Here is a 24,282-nt window from a genome sequence, read left to right as displayed (position 1 = left end):
CCACCTACCTAAGCATTGTTGCAGACCATGTACACCCTTTCATGGAAACGGGATTCCCTGCTGGCTGTGGTGTGTTTCAGCAGGATAATGTGCCATGCCACAAAACAAAAAAAGAGTGTGAGGTGTTGACTTGGCCTCCAGATTCCCCAGATATCTCAATCCAGGTCTAGTGGAGTCCAAAGGGGGACCAACACAATATTAGGAAGGTGCTCATAATCTTGTGCCTGATCGGTGTATATGCAGAAGGGGAAATTCTAAACGGGCGTAAATCATTCATCTAAGACAAAAAGTTAGCAGATTTATAAAAATTCGGAAGAATTCCAATTATATTCCTGTTAAACCATGTAGTGAGGAAAACTGATTTATTCCTAATCATTATGTCTGAGTTGTTCCAAGAAAAGGTTCATGTGGTGAACAATTATGGGAGTGACACCTTCCAAGAAAGAAGAACCTGCTGATGAAAGATAGTTACATTTTGATATAAAAGGAAGGCCACCAATTTTTGTAAAAACATGACTCGTGATTAAAAACAAAACATGTAGAATTGGGGTTTAAGCATCTTTTAATCCAATTTATCTTTCACTGTGTCACTACAGTCTAACACTTCAAGTCCACCTTCCGTTCGCCAGTTTATGAGGTTTGTTTTCCATATGAAGTCTAGAATCATTTTATTCTTTCTTTTAGCAGTAGATTCGTTAACGAACAGAGAAAGAGCAGGACATACAAAGCGAGATCGTCCTTCTGCTTTGGACAAAAGAACCGTCCCATCAAGAGAGACGTCTCTTTGGAGCCAAAGGTTAAAGATGCTTTGGGATTTTTTATTATTTTTTGTTTTGTTTTGATCCTGCCATACAAATTAAGCTGTCGTCTCGCTGCTGCATTTTATCAACAGCGCGTAGAAAAGGTTCTATATTTTGTCCTTGTATTTACACACATTCCTATAATGAGTACAAGTCGGTAAATCTCAAACTGTTGTTACGCACTCATCACGCACGCATCTGTACGTACATTGTTTATACATGAGGGCCCAGGGACTTCGATCTCTTTAATTAAGGAATCACCCATTTTTATGGTGCATCATTATCTCACGCTTCAGTTTCAGTCCAGCAGCTCATGAAAACGGCTCAGTTACATTTATAGCTTTGATAACTGACTCTCATCTTCAGAGAACAGAGGCGTGTCATCAGCCAACTGGGAGATTTTAATCTCTCTATCGAAGATGGATTTACCTCGCGAGCATCACATTTCACACGTCCAGATGCCGGAAATTGCGCAGGGTTTATGTAAAGCCCGTGTGGGTGGGCGCTAAATGAGCACAAAGCAAATGATTGGCTACATGTCCTGAGTGCAGCGCTCTCGATTGGTTACAAGCCCAATGTGGTTTCGATGTTTTGAATGGAAGCCCCGCCCATCTTGGTGCTTCCTCAAAGTGATCTTGTAAGACCGGCAGGAGGACCGCAGACCGGCTGCGTTCATGCGGTGTTCGAAGTTTGGGGTAAAACGAAAGGTAACAACATTATAACTCCTGATTTTTCCGTTGTTTATCGACATTAATAGCGACGGTTAAAGCTGTACCGGCACTGAATCATTCGACATTACAGACCTGCAGTGAACGGATCATTACATATTAATGACAGATGATCACATGCTGTAATATATTCTGTGTTATGGCACACTGATTGTGGCGCACATTCTCTCCAGATTTATTTACTGACTTCATCCACAGTGGATGTCTGTCAGTAGTGAAGGTAAATCCGTTATGATAAGGGTTGTGTAGTTCTGTACGTAATAAATCAGCAGTGTATGCTATTTATGATGTTTTGTCTAAACAAAAGTCCATAATAATTCCAGGCATTACCTTAACATTTTTTTTTGGTCTAGACACAAGGTCGTGCTTTATTTTTCCCCCTGTGCCCAGTTTTGAGGAGATTTATTTGTCCTGACTCCGTGTAAGCCAATTAGTATAATGAGGATTTCAAGGACAGGAAGTGACTGTCAAAGCTGAAGAGATCAGGTTTTTCAACTTTCCATTACTCATCCATTCGTTTAAAGGGTCTGTTCACCCCCAAATGAACATGTTGTTAGGGTTTATTGTGTTGTAACCAATTGCAAAAGCGTCTAAATTTAAATACATGCATACTCGCATCACACAAAGGGTTATAAGAACTACAACTGGAATCTTAACTGTTGGTTTTTCCCTTATGCAGTGCAATGGTTTGGATACAGAAGCCTTGGCATACAGCACACAATCCTTATGGAGTAAAGTTACAGTAGCTGTCATTTTTGGATCTTGACGGCCATTGACCATTAACTTTAGTTGTATGGAGAAGATCTGAATGTCCTCCCTAACATCATGTTTTGTGTTCCTCAGAAAAAGGATCTTTTTTGAGCTGTAGAGTAAGCTATAGCGTATGCCATTGTATTTGCATGCTGGAAGACTAGAACGTTTGTTGTCGTTGTAGGTTTCCTCTGCTGCCATGGCTGCGTAGTTGTGTGCCGTCCATCATGGCCATTGGAGCACAGCTCTACCTGCTGCTGTGGAAAAACTTGACGTACCGCAGGAGAAACAAGGTGTCGTATCTTAAACGCACTCACGCTCTCAGTGTCGAACGCCGTGCGGTCTGATGTGGTAAAACGTGCCTTTTTCTTTCTTTTATAGGTCCAGCTGACTATTGAACTCCTGTGGCCGCTCTTCCTCTTCCTCATCCTCATTGCCGTCCGTCAATCACACCCGCCGTATAAACAGAGCCAATGTAAGCGTGAGCGGTGCCCTCCCCTCTTGGCAGGAGGCAGGAAGGCAAAGCTGATTAGCTACAGTGAAAATCAGGACATTGTTGAGCCCTTGTGACATTGTTTATACTAAATCATGACCCTTCTGATGGCTAACCAAAGAAATTTGAGTCATAATGACACGAGGACGGTTTTAAATCAAGCGCTGTACATTTCCATTAGAGATGATGTGTCTAATTATTCCTTATTAAAATAGTCATACCAGCTTGGAAGTCATGGATTGCTTTCCTCAGAAACACTGAGGTGCCATCAGCACTCGAGCAGGCCAACACAGCAACACTGGATTATGAGATACCTCAGTGTGAAATTAAAATGGACCTTTTTTGCTCTGTCAGCGCACATTACTAGTCTTGTGGTGAACGATTATCCGTGCAGGTTAACTGACAGGAGGAATTAGTTTGTCTTCAACTTCTGGTTCATACGGAATCATCTAATCTAATCTAATCGTCTGATAGTGCTTGTGTACTTTATACTGACACCTACTGGTACGGATGCAGCATCACACAAAAATGAAATTTTTTAATACTGATACCAATTTAAAGACACACCCTGTTCACGGTCATATTTGTCATTACGCAAATAAAAGTGTCTGATAGAATCGTCTCGTCTGAGTGTAGACGTGTAGAGGGACATTCGCAAATAATGCATTTTTGCATTCCAAGGCGCTGCTTTTCTTTTGTTTTTCTTTGTAAACTTGCGCTAGCAGGATATCTTTGACTGTTGTATTCGTGACTGTTTTTTACAGCATGACACAGGCTTCCCTGTCTCGGAGTTCAGATCTTGTACTTGTTATTCCAATGCCATGCGTTTCACATTTTTAAAGGCAAAATCTGTTCTGCATTAACAGCCTTTAAGTGTACGACGTTAGGAAATATTTAAAAACGTTTTTTAAGCTGTTATGCATCAGCGTCCTGCTAGTCGTACTTCAGCTGTAATCTGCTGATTGTTTTCTGTACAAAGCTTTGGTTTGTATTCCGTAGTGTTCATGAATTACGACCGGTTCGGATACTGCATTTTCATATCTATGTTCAAAATAGGTGGTGACAGTTCAGAGGTTAAATGAATTGAAATGATGTTGAATCCACTGAAATGTCTTCGTGTTTGAATCTTTCACATTCACATGAAATGTTGCTGATCTTTTCTTCATTTCAGGTCATTTTCCCAACAAGGCCCTTCCTTCGGCAGGCACGCTGGCATGGGTTCAGGGCATCATCTGCAACGTCAACAACCCCTGTTTTCATCACCCCACGGCAGGAGAAACGCCCGGACGAGTGAGCAACTTCGACAACTCCACGTGAGACGCCTTTCTGTATCTCAGACAACGTATCTCGACTTCTCCTTTCTTTGACCTTGATCATTAATGGAGGTTTGTTCTCTCGTTCTCAGACTCTCTCGACTTTTAGTCGACGTCAGAGCTGTGCTGACAATCAGTGGGAACCGGACGGTTCTCTCGGGTCTGCAGGACCTGTCGCAGGCCATCCAGACTCTCGGGGAAAGACCAGATGCCTGGCCAAGTATGATGTTGATCAAATGTCTCATTGTAGAAGATCAAACTCACATATGAGATGTGTACCTCAGTATCTCAGTTGTTTCTCAAAGACACAATTTTGATGAAATGGGACGCGAGCGGAGGCTTTTTTTAAGTTTTTAAGACGAAACACTTTCATGTAAGAAAAAGCACTTTGAAAAGCACGTAACAGTTCTGTGGTTCTGTGTCACATTTGAAGATCTTCCAGTAAGAGAGTTTCTCAGAGCCAATGAGAGCTTCTCGTCCTTCCTGCGGACAAACACCAGCATCCCCTCAGCGTCTGTCGATCAGTTACTGAGGGCACGACTGAACCTTCAAGTGGTAAGAAAGAAACTTTTTCCACTTTATGAAGTGCTTGTAAACCTGGATTCTGAGCTGGCCTAATGTCCTAAATGTAACTTGACAGCGCACGCAGTGTTACGTACAATGTTTGTAACAAAAGCTCTCAGGGAGTTTGGCATGGTAACGTAACGCTGCTGCTGCTGCCGCAGAGCAAATACCGAGACTGCCAGTATATCCACAGACATGCACATATAACACACATGAAATCACCCCGAAGCAGATCCGTACAGGTGGAGCTGGGGAAGGTGACGGGTTTCTGACGCGTGCGGCGACTGCTACAGCAAACATTAGTCAAGTATTTGAATGTTGAACAGGAAGCTGCTGACGTGAAAAGAAACCGTTATTTTTGAGCTGTCATTAATGTCCGAGTAACAAAAACTTTAACTTGCAGCTCAGATTGACCACCACAATGCTGCCCCCCTGCCAAATTGCATCATCAGTTAGAGCTAACCATGGGATTAGATTACTTAAGCTAGATTTAATTCTTTAGTTCATTTCAGTGTAACTGAAGTGTAATTTTTTTTTCTCGATTTGGTTTTAAGGTTGGCATGAAATGAAACTGCATGTTACCGATGTATTAATCTGTATGTATGTTTCATTAAAAACCAACAACAACATAAAAATGTCATAACCCAGTCTTCTGGTGAAACAACAGACTCCTCTGCGGTGATGTGTGCTGGACTTCATTTGTGACCCCCACATCCCAAAGTCCAGTCAGCAAAGGATGAACAGATCCAAGTCCCTGCCCTACATTTTTAACAACCTGTTACGCTCACACGTGTCACAAAAGATCTGTCACTGCTTCCGTTTCGAAACACTTTCGTAATTGTACCTCTTGTGTCCTCAAGGTTGCATTAGCAGGCGAAGGAATGCGTCTGTCCGACATCGTCTGTAATGCTTCTCTGCTGGGTCGTTACCTCACCGTTGAGAACAGAGATTCTTTCCCCGAACTGCAGGGGGTGCTGTGTGCTGTACCTTCAGATATTATGCAGAAGGCAGAGCAGATCTTCCTCTCGCAGCTGGACTTCAGCAAGATCCTTTCGGTCAGTGAATTTATGCTCTTATGCAACGTTCTGTATTCGTTCTGGTAAGTGATAGGAGAAAAAAAGATTTTCAAAACTCTGAATCAGTTGAACTAATTTATTTGCAAACTTATTCACTATCTGATATTTCATAGTTTTAGCATGTAAATTGATAGTTGGTTTTGGTGGACTAGAGCTGCTACGCTGCTGCTGTAGAGCACGTATGGACTCGCTCCTGCTAATCGATACTCAGACACGCTGTGGTGAGCATATGATGTGAGATATGAACAGGCACACATAAATCCCACAGCAGGTGTAGACAGGTGGAGCTGGGGGAGGTGGAGGGTTTCAGAGGAAGTCTAATGTATGCACTTGAAAATGATGTGCTGCTTGCTAATGCTAGGCAGAAGAGGGTGGAATTAGGAGTAGGGACAGTCTCATTCCCGACAGGATTTGATTCGATAAAATGTGTCAGTATGAGTCATCAGTTTTCAGACTGAAATTGTATTAAGCCATCTGAAATCTCAATTTCATATTTGAATTTTTTTTTTTTTTTTTTAATACAAGCAAACTCCTCACTTTTCGTGAAAATTCACCTTTTTGAGATCAAAATAAGTCACCTACAAGATTCGCATAGATCAGATGGGACGCATGGTGTTGCTGGTTGTGCTGATCTTGTTTTTTTGGTCAGCAGAGCTGAGCGTAAACGGTAATCTTACAAGGGTGAATAAAGAACTGGTTGTTTCAATAAGTACAGCGTTTTCTTTCCTATATCCACAAAGGTTAATATACCACAGTGTTTATGTGTGTGATTTTTGAATGACAGTATATATATATATATATATATATATATATATGTTCTCACCTATGTTTTTTTTTTTTTTATACCTTTACCTGTATGCATCCCTGTTTCAGAGAGACAGACTGCAGGCGAACGCGGCTGATCTCCGGCTCATCAGTCGGGCTGTTTCCTCTGTATCTCAGGAACTAGCATCCGTTATGGATGACGTAAGTCATTTTGAGATCTATTAATGCCAACGTTTCACATTTGCTTTACTGTAGTTGTACAATTACCATGTAATTACTTGCCTTTTCCTTTGTCTATAAAACTTCATGGTGTCCATCATAGATAAATTGTACAGTTTTGATGATACAAATATGCCGAAGTTTCCATTTTCACATCACACCAATGAATCTCTTTTCCCTCAGATCTCTTCTCTGTCCAGTTTCTCAGAGCTAAACTCAGAGATGAGGTTACTGACAGCTGAAAACCGCTCGGCGCTGCCACGCGAGAGCTTTCGGGCCTTCTCCAGAATCATGTGCGGACACCCGGAGGCAGGGGGAGAGAGAATCCCTTCGTTCAACTGGTACGAAGATCAGGACATCAAGTCTTTCCTGGGCAGAAATGCATCAGAGGAGACAGACCTTGAAAAGGACAACAGCACCAGTAAGATGTGTTTGACTAGCGCTGTAGCGATTTGCTCGTTTTCTCAATGCGTCAGTTACAAATCCTGCCAATGCATGAAAAAAAATGAGAGGGAAGATTGGTCGTTTGTGCCCTCACTGGATCTTTACACTGAGGAAACTAAATCTATCAGATAATTATAAATATTTGGATTCGTTTACTGACTCATGAACAACTTGGAAATAATAGTTAATTTTAAAACTATTATTTCCATACCCAGAAAAGTCATGGAAATAAATATACTGGATTATGGAAAGATGTCAAAATCAAATATTTTATCGGCACATTGCAATAGTTATATGTCAAGTCGCCCATCTGTACCTGTATTTGTTGCGTTGCTTGTAATAAACATTAAGTAGTTTGCCTTTCACTTTTTCTTGCCTAAAACACATTAAGAGAACCATTTACAGAATCAAGTCATTAATTAAAATTGCAAAAATGAATGCTAAAATTTATTCCGAAAAACTTTTGAATCGTAAATTGAATCAATTTGCTTTCTAACAAAGATTCACACCCATACTCATTTACTTAAATGTGCAGTTGTTGCTCTACTCAACGATGAAAGAATATTCCTGTTTTCCCTATAGTCTGGGCGTCAAGGAAACTCTACATCCTATGGATGGTAAACTTTTTTTATTGTGACGCTTTAAAAAAATCCTGCCTGTTTTTTTTTTTGTTTTTGTTTTTTGTCTTGTTTTTTTTTTCTTTTAACTCTTAGCTCCCTTCTGTGAAAACCTTATTCGAAGCCTGGAGTCGAACCCTCTCTCACGGATCGTGTGGCGAAGCATCAAACCGCTGTTCATTGGAAAGCTGCTGTACACACCGGACACGCCGGTCACCCGTACGGTCATGTCAGAGGTACCGACCCGTTCCGCTCAGCCTTGCGTGCAGCGTGTCTGTTCACCAAAAGTGGGATGTCTTTAATACTTTCCTGATATTCTTGTTCCTTCAGGTAAACAAAACTTTTCAGGACTTTCAGATTCTGAAGGACATGCACGAAGCGTGGCAGGAAGTGAGTCCAAGGATCAAAACCTTCATGGAGAGCAGTGTGGAAATTCGGCTTCTGCAGGATCTTCTAAGAAGGCCTGAGGTGGCAGTAGTTGTGAATCTACGTCTTGAAAACACCTCTTGGACGGCCTCTCGCATTTCCCGCTTCCTCTCAACGCCTGACCCAGATACGCCCCGTAGGGACGGCGCTCCGCCCACCTGGCTGGATCTCTACCAGGATTTAAACAACACCTTCGGCACTCTCTCAGAGCTCACTACGGTACTTGCAGTCTGCGGCTCATGTTACGACCAGCGTCAGTAGTAAACCTGATTGTTTTCGATTGGCGTCTGTGCAGGCACACTAGGAAGGCGCATGTAAAGGATGTGCTGTATGTTCTTAAAGCATTGGCTTGGCCTAATTTGCATACTAATACTACACACTTAAAGTACATACCTTTAAGTATGTAAAAAGAATGTGGTGTTAACTACAAATGAAACATTGAAAAAGCTTAAATAAATGTATAATAAGAATTACAAATTAGAACTAACTAAATTGCAAATTAACATGAAATGAAAATTAGAAGTTGTTTAACTGAAATATGTTGGTTGAAAAACTAAAAAATCATTAACACTAAAAATGAAGAAAAAAATAAATTAAATAGAAATATAAAATAACCTTACAAAAGCACATGACAAAAAAACTATGGTGAAAACTGAAAATATAGTAATAAAGTGAATTTAGGATATTTATAAATACTATAATAGTATGTAAAAAAACATCGTGAAATGACATTTATAGCTCGGTAGCAAGTACTATTGTGCTTTGTAAGTTTTAATATATAGCTAAATTAATTATTACTTTCATTCGCAGTTTTTAAAAGTAGACAAAATATATATATGAAAAAGATACAATACCTTTTTGTTTATTCATTCAAATGATATAAAATGTGTCATATAACATAAAACTAGACAAAAGGGGGAAAATAATTAAAGTCTATAAGGAAAAGAGACCATTTAAACTCACGATTCAGTAAAAATTCACCACAAGTAATTGCCTATCATGCTATTTATTCTTCCTCCATATTTACACTGAATATTGGCGTACAATGTAAATTAGTTAGTGCTGACTTTACCTTCATAAATAATCTAGTAATGAATATCCAGATGTTCCTCTACTTTGAAAAAGAACAAGATACACAATCTGCTGAATGTTTACTGAATAATTTATGTAGGTGCATTAGCAGAAAAATATCACAATGTCACATGTAGACTTTAGGTTAAAAAACAATATTATTAATTGAAATAAAAGTGGAATGGATAAAGACTTCTACTTTTAATGGACCCAAGATGCTTCAGAGCCAGGCAGTTTTTCGATCATTGTCCGCATGCCCTCTTTTGTTGCAGTGCTTCTCTCTGAATAAAATGGAGGGTCTGGCCACGGAGGGTGAGATGGTCGAACGAGCCCTGGAGCTGCTGGAAGATCGTCAGTTTTGGGCTGGAATCGTCTTCCTCCTTCCAGACCCGTCATCATCCTCCCTGCCTCCTCATGTCAAGTACAAGATCCGCATGGACATAGACGACGTGACCCGCACGAACAAGATCAAAGACAAGTATGCCGAAACGTCCGTGCAAAAAACGAGTAATGTAACGCTTCCATGGTCAATTGCTTACTACAGCTGATGTCACGTTTTATCATCTGACAGATTTTGGGATCCAGGCCCGGCTGCTGAACCGTTCAGTGACCTCCGCTACGTTTGGGGTGGATTTATTTACGTACAGGATTTAGTTGAGAGAGCTGTGACACGTTTGCTCGCCGGTAAAGAGCCAAACACGGGCATATATGTGCAACAGATGCCTTACCCGTGCTTTGTCGACGACGTGTGAGTTGCAGTCTTCCGTTTCACGCCACGTGTTATTCCACAGTGTATTTATTAATGCTTTTATTCAGCAAGGATACGTTAAATTGATCAAAAGCGACAGAAAGACATTTTTAATGTTACAGAAGATTTCTGTTTCAAACAAATGCTGTTCTTTTGAACTTTCTGTGCTGAACTTTTCATCAAAACGCATCATCGTTTCGTTGAAAATGTAAAGCAGTTTTCATTCCTTACGGGAATAATCAGAAATGTTTGTTGAGCAGCAAATCAGCATATTAGAGTGATTTCTGAAGGATCATGAAGACTGGAGTAATGATGCTGAAAATGATCTATAGCAGAAATAATTTACAGAAAAAAACTGATATTTTACACTGTAATAGTATTTCACAATATTACCGTATGTTTGATCAAATGAATGCAGCTTTGGTGAGCGTATAAGACACTTCTTTCAAAAACATGAGAAAATCTTACTTATGTACCAAAGGTGTAAGGAAAGTGTGTTATTACTTTTGACTTGATGTTGAGTCATAAGTTGTTTCCAAACCATCTGAAAGCAGCATTATGACAAAGGTGATATTTTTAAGAACTTGGCTACATGTTTTTCTTTGTCTTGGACTCTTCTCTTAGGTTCATTCGTGTCCTGAATCGCTCTCTGCCTCTGTTCATGACACTGGCGTGGATCTATTCTGTGGCTATGATCATAAAGGGAGTGGTGTACGAGAAAGAGGCTCGTCTGAAGGAGACGATGCGTATCATGGGTCTGAGCTCGGGGATGCTGTGGCTCAGCTGGTTCATCAGCAGTTACCTGCCCTTCCTGTTCAGCGCCGGACTGCTTATCGCCGCCCTCAAGGTGAACAGCGTGCTCTTTTTTTTGTTCGTTTGTTTGTCTCTGTCAGTTGCCAAAAAATGCATCGCGCTCTCTTCCCTTACCTGCAGTGGGGCGATATCTTACCCTACAGTGACCCGGCTGTGGTTTTCTTCTTCCTGGCTGCGTTTGCTACGGCCACCATCATGCTTTGCTTCCTCATCAGCACGTTCTTCTCACGAGCGAACCTGGCAGCAGCGTGCGGAGGACTCATTTACTTCACCCTTTACCTGCCGTATGTGCTGTGTGTGGCCTGGAGGGAACGTCTGACCAGCACACACAGGATCTTAGCGGTGAGGGCTTTACAAAAGTACAAAAGCATATATATTTGGATACAATCATTTGAATAATACAATTTGTATTATTTTAGCCATTGACCAAAACATATTCGGTTACATATTTAGTTATTCATATTAGTTATATCATGAATATGGGCTTAAGGTGCACACCCTGAGCTTTAATTTAAGGGTAGTCTTATCAAAATTGGAGGAAAGGTTAAGGAATTACAGCTCTTTAATATGTGTCTTCCCCCCTTTTTCAAGGGACCATAAGTAATTGGGCAGTTGACTCAAAAGCTGTTTCATGGACAGTTGTGGGCTATTCCTTCATTTTTTCTACCTCAATTAAGCAGGTAAAAGGTCTAGAGGTGATTTTAAGTGTTGGAAACTGTTCCTCTGAACCCACATCATGCGGTCAAAAAAGCTCTGCATGCAAGTAAAACAAACAATTGTTAGGCTTCGAAAACAAAAGAAATCCATCAGAGAGACAGCAGGAACATTAGGAGTGGCCAAATCAACAGTTCAGTACATTCTGAGAAAAAAGAACACTGGTGATCTCAGCAACATAAAAACACCTGGATGTTCACAGAGGGCAACAGTAGTGGATGATTGGATGGTCTCCTCTATGGGGAAAAAAAACAAAAACAAAAAAACATTTCACAACATCCAGTCAAGTAAAGAACACTCTCCAGGCAGTAGATGTGTCACTGTCAAAGTCTGCAATCAAGAGAAAACTTCACCAGAGCAAATACAGAGGGTTCACCACAAGGTGCAAACATGGTCAGGTTAGATTTTGCCGAAAAACATCTAAAAAAGCCAGACCACTTCTGGAAAAGCATTCTTTGGATGGCTGAAATTAAGATCAACCTGTATCACAATGACAGGAAGAAAAAAGTCTGAAGAAGGGTTGGAACAGCTCATGATCCAAAGCACAAAACATCATCTGTGAAACACGGTGGAGCAGTGTGTGATGGCACGAGCGTGAACGGCTTCCAGTGGAACCGGGTTACTGGTGTTTAGTGATGACGTGACAGAAGACAGAAGACGGATGAACTCTTTAGATATACTGTCTGCCCAGATTCAGCCAAATGGAGCAAAGTTGATTGGGTGGCACTTTGAAGTACAAATGAACGATGACCCAAAACATAGAGCAAAAGAAACCCAGGAGTTTTTAAAGGTAAAAAGTGGAATATTCCGCAATGGCTAATTCAATCTTCTGAGCGTGCATTTCACTTCGCTGGAGACAAAACTAAAGGCAGAAGACCCACAAACAAACAACAACTGAAGTCAGCCGCAGTAAAGGCCTTTGTGACAAAGCGTCACAAAGGAGGAAACCCGGTCTCTGGTGAGGTCCTTGAGTTCCAGACTTAAGGCAGTCATTGCCTGCAAAGGATTTTCAACAAAATATTAGAAATTAACATTTTATTTATGATTATACTGTATTTATTTGTCCAATTACTTGGGGAGGCTGTGTATAAAAGTGGTTGTAATTCCTTAGCATTTTGTGTTATGTTTTTGTTCAACCCCTTGAATTAAAGCTTGAAGTCTGCGCTTCAATTTCATCTTGATTGTTTCATTTTAAATCTACTCTAGTGGCATACAGAGCCAAAATTGTGAAAATATATATGGACCTGACTGTATATAAAGGAATGTGATTCGAGAGCTGCAAAGGAGAAGATTGTTAGGAAACAGCAGCTTACATTTCAGTCTGTGCTAATAAAGCTGCAATTCAGACGTTTAAAGTAGTGGCTTATTTCCCTGTAGAGCTTCCTGTCCCCAGTGGCCTTTGGCTTTGGCTGTGAGTATTTCTCTCAGTATGAAGAGCAGGGTGTGGGGATCCAGTGGTTTAACCTAAGATCAAGCCCCATGGAGGGAGACACCTACAACTTCACCATCTCCATTGTGATGCTGTATGTGGACGCTGTCATCTATGCACTGGCCACTTGGTACATCGAAGCTGTTTTTCCAGGTAAAACATCTTTCTGTGAGCAATCGCAACAGCAGACATGTGCGATTCCAACGGTGACGTCCTTTGATGCCATCTTAACATCGATTTTGTGGATTCATCAACGAGAGCGTTTAGATGTACACTGCTTTTCAAAGTTTTGGTTCAGTACGATTTTTAGTGTTCTTGAAAGACGTCTCTCACACTCACCAGTGCTGGATTTACTTGATGCAGTAAAAACAAAGCTATTATTACAATTTAAAATGTTGCTACTGTAGTATATTAATGGTAGAACTGAATTTTCAGCATCATTTCTCCAGTCTTCAGTGTCACATGATCCTTCAGAAATCATTCTAATATGCTGATTTGTTGCACAAGAAACATTTCCTATTATTATAATATTATATCTTTGTGGAATTCTTGGTAAAAATAGAAGGTTCAAAGAAGCAGCATTTATTTGCATTAGAAATAGTTTGCAACATTATAAACTCTTAATCACGTTAATATATGTTTGCTAAATAAAAGCATTAAATCATCACTGACCCAACCTTTTGAATGCTTGTGTACATCACAAAGCTCATAGTTATCAAAAATTAGCTCATTATAAATGTTAAAAAAGTGAAACGCACATCAATAAATGGACAATGCAATAAAAACTGATTTAAGTTAAGATTTAAAAGATCAGGTTTTGACCCAAGGCTGGATGGATGTGTTTAACAGGGCAGTATGGGATCCCCAGACCGTGGTATTTTGTCTTCCAGCTGAATTACTGGGGCGGGGTTCCATTAGAGGTGGGGTTGCCTGTTCCTCCAGCACCTAGAGATGAACCAGATGGTAAGAGCATCACACGGTCACACGTGACAGTGTTTGGGCGTAGGTCAAAATATCGTGTAATGTGTGGGGCAGGTTTTTGATGAAATATTTCTTCATTCCAATGTTTATGACAGATCGGATTGAAGCTGAACCCACAAACCTAATTCTGGGAGTTTCCATAAGGAACTTAGTGAAGATTTATAAAAAAGGGGCCAAGCTTGCCGTCAATCACCTTAACATAAAGTTCTACGAGGGCCAAATAACGTCTTTTCTGGGCCACAATGGAGCTGGCAAGACAACCACTATGTGAGAGCTTCAAAATAAATCATCACAAATGTCTAATATTTAATTGGCTTAAAAATCTTTGTCCGGCACAAACGAATTAATGAACTCATTCAGCACGTCTTGATGATTTGACTCGCAGGTCCATTCTGACAGGACTGTTTCCTCCCACTGCTGGTACGATATACGTGAAGGGAATGGACATTCGCACAGATATGGACGTGATCCGCAGGACTCTGGGAGTTTGTCCCCAGCACAACGTCCTCTTTGACATGTAGGGCACCAGTCGACAAAAAGCAAAAAAGCTATATCATGATGGTAACTGTGGTACTATAGTAGTTCCACAGATGTTGTTGTTGTTGTTTTTCTATACCTGATACCTATGTGAGTCTGTACCACCGCAGTACTTGTTTTTGCAGTCACAATAACTAACGCTGGTGTTGCCACATGAGTTAGGCTCAGTCCTAAATGTCCGCTCAGTTCTGTAGGTTTGACGTTATTGCTGTTCTCTTATATGTCGCTGAAGCCTGACGGTGGAGGAGCATGTGTGGTTCTACGGTCAAATGAAGGGCATGAGCATGGGGGAGGTCAAGAAGGAGATAGATTCACTTCTGCAGGATGTGGGCTTACAACACAAACGGCACGAGCAGACAAAAAACCTTTCAGGTAGATTGGCAAATATAAACAGTATGTATATGAAACCCCTGTCTGTTATGGAGTTCTCTCCACGGTGAACTCTCGGCTTCACTCTGCATTTTTTGTCTTTCTTGGCAGGTGGCATGCAAAGGAAACTGTCTGTTGCAATCGCTTTCATAGGCGGGTCAAAGGTCGTGGTCTTGGATGAGCCCACCGCCGGCGTGGACCCCTACTCCCGCCGCGGGATTTGGGACCTTCTGCTCAAATACCGTCAAGGTCTTTTTGAAGCTTTGCCTTTTAAAAAAAAAATGACTGTATTCAGTGGTTTGTCAGGCAGCAGACTAAACGCCCTTTGGATTTCAGGCCGCACCATCATTCTGTCCACGCATTACATGGATGAGGCCGATCTCCTCGGAGACCGCATTGCAATCATTTCCCAGGGAAAGCTGTGCTGCTGTGGAACGCCGCTCTTTCTCAAGGCACGTCTTGGTACTGGATACTACCTTACGCTGGTCAAGAGAGAGATGCATAGCACACCCAGCAGCACCAGCACTGGCAATCTCCCTTCATCTGCAGTTACCAAGGTGAGATGAGCCACGAAAAGAGCAGAAGCCAAGCAGGCCTATTTGCCATTTCCTATTGAGCACCCTGAGGTCATTTTCAGACCCGTAGATCATTCCATCTGTTCCAAAACAGGGGCTTAAATTGCTGCAATGTTGCGTTTTCTTCGACTTTTTCGATTTCACAAGGCAACGTTTCAGAGCACACCAGATGCGTTTATGCAAGTCACATGAGAGTAAAACGGTTTCAGGATTCTGCAGATAGCATCCTCCACTGAGATGGATGGACAAGTCAGCTCCACAGGAAGATGAAGAGGACAGCTAATGTGTTCACCTACAGAATCAAACACTGCTGCTCTTTTACGTAACGCAGTTCCCATCGTGAGATGTACAGCTCGGTTCTTTTTTCTGTTGGTTTGTTTTGAGAATTGCTTTTTCGCCACAACCAAACCGCTCCCAAGTTTGATTTGAAACGACAGTAGTGCGGAGCAGTTGTTTCGGTGCGGATCCGAGCGTTATTGCCATGTTCACATATGCTTAAATGAATTAAAGGGAGAAAAACGCCAGATTACGAAATAAATGCTCCAAACGAGGCAGGTGTGAAAACGCACTGACAGTAGTGCAGTTTTACGCCTCTTTCCTGCATAATGTTCACCCCAGGTCTCTGTGTTTTAGGACAGCGATTCCTCATTAAGTGATGACACAGGACTGGGCAGCGAAGAGAATGGATTCAGTAGGTACAGCTTTGCCTTACAAAGGTTGTTTGCATCGCATGTCTCAATCCAGGCCAGAGTTTAGCTCCACACTTGATCAAACTTATCTGCCTGTAGTTTTCTAGTGGTCCAGAAAACTTGGATTAGCTTTGTCAGGTGTGTTTGGCTAGAGTTGGTGTTTACTCTGCAGGACAGTGGATCTTGGGCCACCCCTGATCTAAGGGCTCTAATACTTTCCTGTTGTAGACGTTGCTGCCCTAATGGCTCTCGCGCAGCAGTACGTCCCTGACGCTCAGATGGTGGAGGACGTCGGCAGAGAGGCCGTCATCAACTTGCCCCACGCTGCCTCAGAGGACGGCAGACTCGCCCTCTTCCTGAACGAGCTGGACAAACGGCAGGGCGAGTTCGGCGTGGTCAGTTATGGGTTGTCAGACACCACGTTAGAGGAGGTGAGTCAGTTCAGAATAGCATCAATGTTGTCGTCTTCACCGATTTATACCTACCGGAAAAGGATTTAGCCCTTCCTGAAGTTCAAGGCGATGGTTTACATGTCCGTCGACAGCCAGTCATTGTCCCGTTCTGGCGCCGAGAGAGGAAATCCCTCTTAAGCCTTTGTAGGTTCTGACCTTAGCTAAAAATAAACGGAGCAGAGAGTTTTTATCCTCACGGCTGCTGTTGTAACATAATACATCTTCTCGCTGAGACAGGAGGGTGTTTACCAGACTGTGATCTTTAGCCTTGCCCGTATATTTTAGATCTTTCTGCGTGTGGCAGAAGAGACAGGTGTAGATGCGGACCCTGAGGAGCCAGCAGCATCTCCAAGCCACCAGGGGGCGCCATCTGAGGATAGAGACACAGGTACAGTAAATGAATACATTCCATACCCGCTTAGCTAACGAGATAAAAACTGCTAGTTGGTCAGACTGCTACTTTTAGACAGTGTTGACACAGCGGAAATGTTTTGTGCAGCTGGCCCCCGCATCCCCATTTGCTTACTAATACTATATTCCATTCAGCGTTGAAGATGGGTTGACGTGTATACAGATAAAATAGTAATATAAAATAGTAACCAGCCACTTCGTGTTGTCAACAAAAAAGTATCTTAGCAAACAAACAAAAAAAGTAGGACAGACAATGATATTCATTGCTAGCATTTGCTGTGCAGGTGTGTGTTGATTAAAAGATCAAATGGGTTCAATCATGTTCAGAACGTGTAGTTTGCAATTTGAGACGCACCCAGTCTTTTCAATAGATGTCATAAAGGAGCGAAAAAAGAGCTGTGAGGCTTGGTTCTGTCGGGTATTTTAAAGGTGTTTTTTTGTTTGTTTGTTTTGCTCTTCTCTCTGCTTCGCTGGCAGGACGAAAACAGCCAATCAGGAGAGGTACACAATGAAACAAAACAGACTGTAGTTATTGTGGGCAGCAGAAGCGTAGGTCAGAACAGCTGTAATGAGACGTCATTAACCAGAAAGTCTTTCTCTGGCACGCAGAGGCCCAGGAGACAGAGCCGCTGAGCGGGGACGGTCAGGGTGGCGGTGCTCCTCTAACGGGCTGCTTCCTCACGTGTCAGCAGCTTCGAGCGCTTTTCACCAAAAGACTGAAGTACGCCCTTCGCAGTCGCAGAGGCATTTTCGCACAGGTATGCCGTAATGATAGACCAGTCGCTGCAGTCCTTTTTAAATGATCGACTGATAATTGTTCCCGCATGACAGATTATGTCTGCTCCAAAATCTACCAACAGCCTTGTCAATGGATATTTTTACTGAATGTTGAATTAATTTTGTGCCTTTCCGCATTATTCAGAAACCTGTTCTTGGTATTACAATGCGTGATTCATTAGTAGAGGTTATTCCAAATTAAAAAAAAAAAACCTTGTCTGCTTTGACAGCTGTAATTTGGTACTTAAAAATAATTATAGTAAGGTAATTTGGTGGGTACACAGTAATTCATAGTACATATTGTTCCTTGTCTACCACTGTGGTTTTTGAGGAATATCAGTGTCGTATCGGTTTAGATTATATTCTAATCGATGGATACTGTATATTCAGTTACCTTTGCTAACAATTATCCTATCGTACAAATTCAGTCATCAGAAAGAAGTATATTTGATCATGTTAATAGTAATATTGTGTAATGTTACTTTTTTTTGATCAAATAAATAAATACATTTAGATAAAATAGATGGATTTTGAATAGTAGTGTGTGTCAGACCTCTTTGTTTTGGTATGTTGCATTTTTGTGTAACAGTGTTTGATTTATGAAGACCTTTTGTTTTGCAGATTGTTCTTCCTGCGGTTTTTGTTCTTATCGCTCTGCTCTTCAGTCTCATTGTCCCACCCTTTGGGAAATATCCGTCCCTGGAGCTCCAGCCGTGGATGTACGGAGAACAGTTCACTTTCTTCAGGTACGCATTCAGGGAAAGAGAGTTTCTAGGAAAATTCTGATGTCACCTGCAGATTTCTCATCGGTTTTGTCTTTCCTGTAAAGCAATGATGCGCCACAGAATCCAGCCATACAGAACCTCCTGGATGCCCTGCTGAATCCACCTGGGTTTGGGACCAAATGCATGGAGCCGAGCGGGTATGAAAACGGCAGCAGAAAATAGGCTAGACTGTTTGATCGATGTAACCTGATGCTTTATTGTGTGCTTTTTCAGAGACACTGAGTGTTTAGAGGAAGTTGAAACGAAGTTTGTCCGACCCCAGATTCCCTACAGCGTGTGGCAGATCCTTCATAAAGGCAACTGGACCGCAGAGAAGCCGTCCCCTGACTGTGAGTGCAGTACCGAGGATATCCGGAGGATGCTGCCGGACTGTCCGGAGGGAGCTGGAGGAATCCCCCCTCCTCAGGTCTGCCTTCCGTCCGTGTGTTCAGTTTCGTGTCTGGTGTTTTCATTTGTGTACTAACATTATCATCTTTTCCCTTATGTAGATAAAACAAATGACAGGTGATTTCCTGCAAAATTTGACGGGTCGCAACATTTCTGACTACCTCATCAAAACATACCCCCAGATTCTGAAGAAAAGGTTCCTTTTTCATTTATTATGTAAAAGAGTGTGTAATACACAAAAATCTTTTGTTTTGACAGCACTGATTGTGTAACTGTTCTCTCTCACATACAGTTTAAAGACAAAAAAATGGGTAAATGAATTTAGGTGAGTCGACTGCCATCAAAAATCCACACATTGACCATTTAATTTCAGTTGTTTAACTCAGATGTTCGTTTAATCTCTGCTCACCTGTCGCAGATATGGAGGTTTCTCTCTGGGAGCTAAAAGTGCTCAAGCTGTGGAAGAGCCACAGCACCTGGAGGAGTCTGTTTTGGCTATTAGAAGACGGTACAACGTTGCAGAGGTGTGTTTTTGGCTGGTTCTATATAGCAGAAATGTGTGCAGCACGAATGAAATCTGGATGTACTACATCACGTTGTCATGTGACCTAGCAGTGTTCCCAACTCCTCTCCTGTGTGATCATGGGAGAGTGTCTATCTATAAGGTGTCTGTCCAGCTTATTTTTTTCATCTACTGTTCTAATGAGTACATGCTCTCTTTTCGCCGACTAAGCAATAGCAGAATTCAGTCATCGTCTGTATGAACGGGTCATCGAAACATTCGCTCAGGCGATTCTTTCCAAACTGCTGATTCATTCAGCAGCAATACATCTTCATTGGCAGTATATCAATATCACATTTGCAATCATGCTGATTTTTGGGAGAAACAGGACTCTTGTTTGTATAATATTGCAGGGGCATTTTTGCCAACATTTCTTGAATTTTAAAGGCATTTGGTTTTTATTTGGTTATTGCTAAGTGAGTGACACTTGTCAATGTCAGTTTGCACATCGTTAAAACAACAGACATGGCAGACCATTCATATTGCACACCCCTAGTGGTCACCTAGCGTGACTCGTTGTTTTTTTCCGCTTTTGTTCTTTTGCAGAATGGTTCGTTAGATCAGCTCCTTCAGAGACTACCGGATGTCCTTACAGGACTCGCCAGCCAAAATAATGTAAAGGTGAGTAAGGCACATGTGAGGCAAGCGCAACCTTCTCCTGATCTCTTCATTAAGATGCGTCGTGTTCTCTCTCTCAGGTCTGGTTTAATAATAAAGGATGGCATTCCATGGCATCGTTTGTGAATATCATGAACAATGGTCTCCTTCGAGCCAACCTGCCACCTGGCGTGGAAAGGCGTAAATACGGAATGACGGCCTACAATCACCCGCTCAACCTCACAAAGGAGCAGCTGACAGAGATGGCGCTGTATGTAATCACTGTTTGCTGAGAGGTCTGAGGGAGGAAATTCACTAAAGCTGCATTTTCGCTCCATCCGACAACTGACAGACGTCATTTGTTTTTTTCAACGGAGAATAGTTTAAGAGCTGCATGGAACTCTGATCGTATGCGTAGGCAGCGTTTCACTAGGGGGCAAACTGTATGTGATGATTAGCGATAGTCGAAATTTGGCTTAGGAATACATTTCTCCTCTTGTAGCCTCACTTGCGTTGCACTGTCTGCACCAGTGTCATTTCTGACTGATTAAAGAAACTATTTAAATGAGGTTCAAAAGCTGGAAAAAATGTGAGTGAATTGACCTGTTTAGCGAACTCTACCAAAACGGAACATTTCTCAGTGCTTTCTTTCTCTCTGGTCTTTGCAGGATGACCACCTCAGTCGACGTTCTGGTGTCCATTTGTGTTATTTTTGCCATGTCATTTGTTCCTGCCAGTTTTGTCCTGTTCCTTATTGAGGAACGGGTCAGTAAATCAAAACACCTGCAGTTTGTCAGTGGAGTGAAGCCCATCCTGTACTGGACCACCAACTACGTATGGGACATGGTCAGTTCTGCAAGTTTGATGTGCCTGTGAAATATCTTAAGATGGTCATTCAAACTGATTTAATGCTTGTTGTTGTGTTGCAGTTGAACTATACAGTACCAGCCACGATGGTGGTCTTCATCTTCATCAGCTTCCAGCAGGAGTCGTATGTATCCGAGAAGAATCTGCCTGCGCTGGTGCTTCTGCTCTTGTTCTATGGGTGAGAAATGATTACATCACTGGAGATTTACTGGATCGGTCAGTGGTGTAGTGCAGGGTATACGTAGGTAGGGGCTGGGCGATTTTTCCGATTTTCTCGCTTAATTCGAATCTAAAGTTTGCCACGATTTTATTTTTTAGAAATCGAGGAATCGCAATTTTGAGTAGAAATATCACCAAATGTTAGAAATAGACATTTTGGCAACATGGCAGTGATAAAAGTGAAGAGAAAAGAACGATCCAACCACATTTCGGCGCACGCGCTAAACCGCTCACCTGCGACGCGCTCGTACGGTTAGGCGCCTTCACACGGAGTGCGCTTTGGTGTTGACAAAGATGCGACGCGTATAAAAAGCCTGTGCAGAACTACTGCTGTATGTCTGACATTTCATGTTTGCATCATGGTGACAGGCTGAAAGCTGGAGCTCATTGTTTTTACAGAACATTTATAGTTAATAGTAATGTACTGGTGGTGAATTAACTTAACTTGAGATTTTTTAAAAGCATTTTTCTCATATTATTTCTTAACATATTATTTTTCATGCATCTTTTCTGTATATTTCAAGTATATTTAACAACTGATTTGTCTAACATTTACATCATGTTGATAAGTTAATGTGTGGTACATTTGGAATAGAACTGTCTTTAACTAGAGGGTTAATAAAGAAAAAGCTACTTGAATCATGTTGTAGTTACATTTTCAAGTTGACTAGTTAAAAATCTTTATAAAAAAATTGCCATATCGCCCAGCCCTTCGGCATCAGTCGGCTTTGCGTATACTCACTTCTAAATCTCCTTTGATGCGCATCGTTCAGTAGTGTCCTGCATTAGTCCACCACATGAATATCTCATCCAGTCGCATGTGAATAAATGCAAATATCCCCTAAAAACACCCAGTAAAGACAGTGATGCGGTCAGGACCGTGGCGCCGGCTTCCTGTGAAATATGATTGCTCCCGCTCCGTCCCCCACCCCAGTGACAAAATGCTGCCTGTTCATACGCGAGAGCCCGTCAAAAAATAATTAATTATTGATTACTAATTGGAACTATAACGAAATACATTAAAAAAATTTAAAAAAGCAGGTTTTTACGATCAGAAATGTTTGAAACTGGTGATCTCCTGCAAACTGTTCAGTCCAAGGATCCAGTAAATAAATGCGTTCAAACTGTAAGTTAAAAAAAACGGCTCTAATACAGAGTAAACATGACCGATTTCATCAGAGATTGTGGAGGTTCACGTCCAGATGTCAATAAATTATTCTTTTCAGCGTGTGTTTGGCTGAGAAGCAAGAGTGTTTTATGCACTGGGAGTGTCATTAAGAGTGTGTACTCGTTTCTTCAGGCACCACGACACCACTGGGTTCAGTTATTGACTCTTCAGCACATTGGTGCATTTACGAACCTTGCTAATGATAACATCATACGTTTTGTTATAGTGGACCCCAGCATGGGATTCTAGACAGCTGTAGCCTGTTTTACCAGCTTAACCAGCAAAACGGCCTTGGTCAACCATGCTGATCCACCACCTTGATCGGCTCTGTCCAGCATAAATCAGTGGTGTGTTGTTTGTTTGTCTCCGCTGCAGTTGGTCTATCACTCCACTCATGTACCCAGCCTCCTTCATCTTCTCCGTCCCCAGCACGGCCTACGTGGTCCTCACCTCCATCAACCTCTTTATCGGCATCAACGGCAGTGTTGCCACCTTTGTCCTGGAGCTCTTTATCGATGAGGTGAGGGATGTAGATGCTAACTGCTTAATGTGATTAAGCCAAGTACAACATGTTCCTGGGTCAGCACCCTCAGGTTTGGGGGGAAAAAAAAAAACATCACAAAACGAAACAAAAAACAATAATACAGGTCACGGCACATTATTTAGAATCAAACGTATGTAAACTTTTTATTCTTTTTTACACATTAAACTATAATATTCTGTTGTGGACTATAAGTAAACATCTTTTATGTGAAATATCTTATTCAGGTCAGTACTAACTAAAAAACCAACAACATGCATTTTGTATGATCACTCTTATATTGGCAAAATAACTCATATTTTGCAGATTCTGCTAAGTTTAATTAAAGTTTTTCCCACAACTGTGTACATATATATAATTCAAAAGAACAGCACTGATTTTAAATAGTAATCTTTTTGTAACATTGTAAATGTCTTTACTGTCACAAACATTCTAAACATCTGAATGGTAATTTAAAATATTTGCTTCACTAAATATAAAAACACAGCATTCAATAAAAAAAAATCACGAATAAATAACAAAAAAGTAAAATGTACAAATGTGAACAAAAAATAAAGGGATGACTTTTATCTCTCCTTTATTTTGTTTTCAATGTACTCAGCATCTGAATGAGGTTAACAGGATCCTGAAGAAGGTCTTTCTGATCTTCCCACATTTCTGCCTGGGTCGAGGTCTCATCGACATGGCCAAGAACCAGGCCATGGCAGACGCGTTTCAGCGGCTGGGTAATTTCACGAAGAGCTCTCTCACGGATAACAAATATTTCTGCAATAGGCATGAACGGCTGTGAGCTTTGATTATGAATTTGTCCTTTTTGTGGATGTCAACAGGAACCAAACAGAATCTGGAGCCTTTGTCCTGGGATTTTGTAGGGAAGAACCTGTTTGCCATGGCGACGGAAGGAATCGTGTTTTTCATCTTCACTGTTCTCCTGCAGTATAAATTCTTTGTTAATTTCAGGTACGTTCGCGTGTTTGAATATCGGCATATTGAGTAAATCATAACGTACATCAAGCTGTGCAGTTGTTCCTGATAAAGAAATGTTTTCCCTTCAGCCGATGGTCGGGCTTTGTGCTGCCCCCTCTGGGCACGGAGGACGAGGACGTGGCGAGAGAGAGAGAGCGCGTGAAGAGCGGTAGAGCTGCGGGAGACATTCTCATCCTCAAAGATCTTAGCAAGGTACGGAAGCACACCAGATGCCGCACAAACGGCTGGAAGAGATGTTGTTCACTACTCGAGGGTAAAATACTGACTTTGTGTCTGTAGGTGTACAAGGCAGGCAGGAAGCCAGCAGTGAATCGGCTTTGCTTGGGCATTCCCCGGGGGAGAGGTACCTAGAGCTGCGTATCACAGAACATTTATACTAGCACTTTGTTGTTGTTTTTGCGATCGTTT

The 24,282-nt window shown here is 41.6% G+C and overlaps 1 protein-coding gene across 3 annotated transcripts; it reads left to right on the top strand.

The window, feature by feature from the left end:
• Positions 1-1,419: 1,419 nt before the first annotated feature.
• Positions 1,420-24,276, top strand: LOC127173411 (phospholipid-transporting ATPase ABCA1-like). Of its 3 annotated transcripts, XM_051123292.1 has the most exons (42): positions 1,420-1,507; positions 2,463-2,571; positions 2,660-2,753; positions 3,943-4,084; positions 4,177-4,304; positions 4,518-4,639; positions 5,509-5,703; positions 6,598-6,690; positions 6,892-7,129; positions 7,866-8,005; positions 8,100-8,414; positions 9,539-9,744; positions 9,838-10,014; positions 10,639-10,861; positions 10,948-11,169; positions 12,919-13,123; positions 13,820-13,933; positions 14,047-14,218; positions 14,337-14,468; positions 14,721-14,860; positions 14,969-15,106; positions 15,194-15,414; positions 16,066-16,123; positions 16,350-16,552; positions 16,859-16,961; positions 17,462-17,485; positions 17,594-17,742; positions 18,383-18,507; positions 18,591-18,683; positions 18,760-18,952; positions 19,035-19,129; positions 19,226-19,258; positions 19,352-19,457; positions 20,042-20,116; positions 20,194-20,363; positions 20,761-20,938; positions 21,022-21,137; positions 22,722-22,866; positions 23,489-23,612; positions 23,718-23,847; positions 23,943-24,066; positions 24,154-24,276. In XM_051123292.1, the coding sequence occupies exons 2-42, from the start codon at positions 2,506-2,508 to the stop codon at positions 24,223-24,225; spliced, it is 5,799 nt and encodes a 1,932-aa protein (XP_050979249.1). In that variant the 5' UTR covers positions 1,420-1,507; positions 2,463-2,505; the 3' UTR covers positions 24,226-24,276. The 3 variants fall into 3 exon arrangements, with proteins under 3 accessions (XP_050979249.1, XP_050979250.1, XP_050979252.1); XM_051123293.1 differs by lacking the exon at positions 17,462-17,485; XM_051123295.1 differs by lacking the exons at positions 22,722-22,866; positions 23,489-23,612; positions 23,718-23,847; positions 23,943-24,066; positions 24,154-24,276 and adding an exon at positions 22,573-22,698.
• Positions 24,277-24,282: the final 6 nt, after the last annotated feature.

This window comes from Labeo rohita, chromosome 11, assembly GCF_022985175.1.
Source record: "Labeo rohita strain BAU-BD-2019 chromosome 11, IGBB_LRoh.1.0, whole genome shotgun sequence".
NCBI classification, from domain to species: domain Eukaryota; kingdom Metazoa; phylum Chordata; class Actinopteri; order Cypriniformes; family Cyprinidae; genus Labeo; species Labeo rohita.
This window is presented reverse-complemented; position numbering and strand designations above follow the sequence as displayed.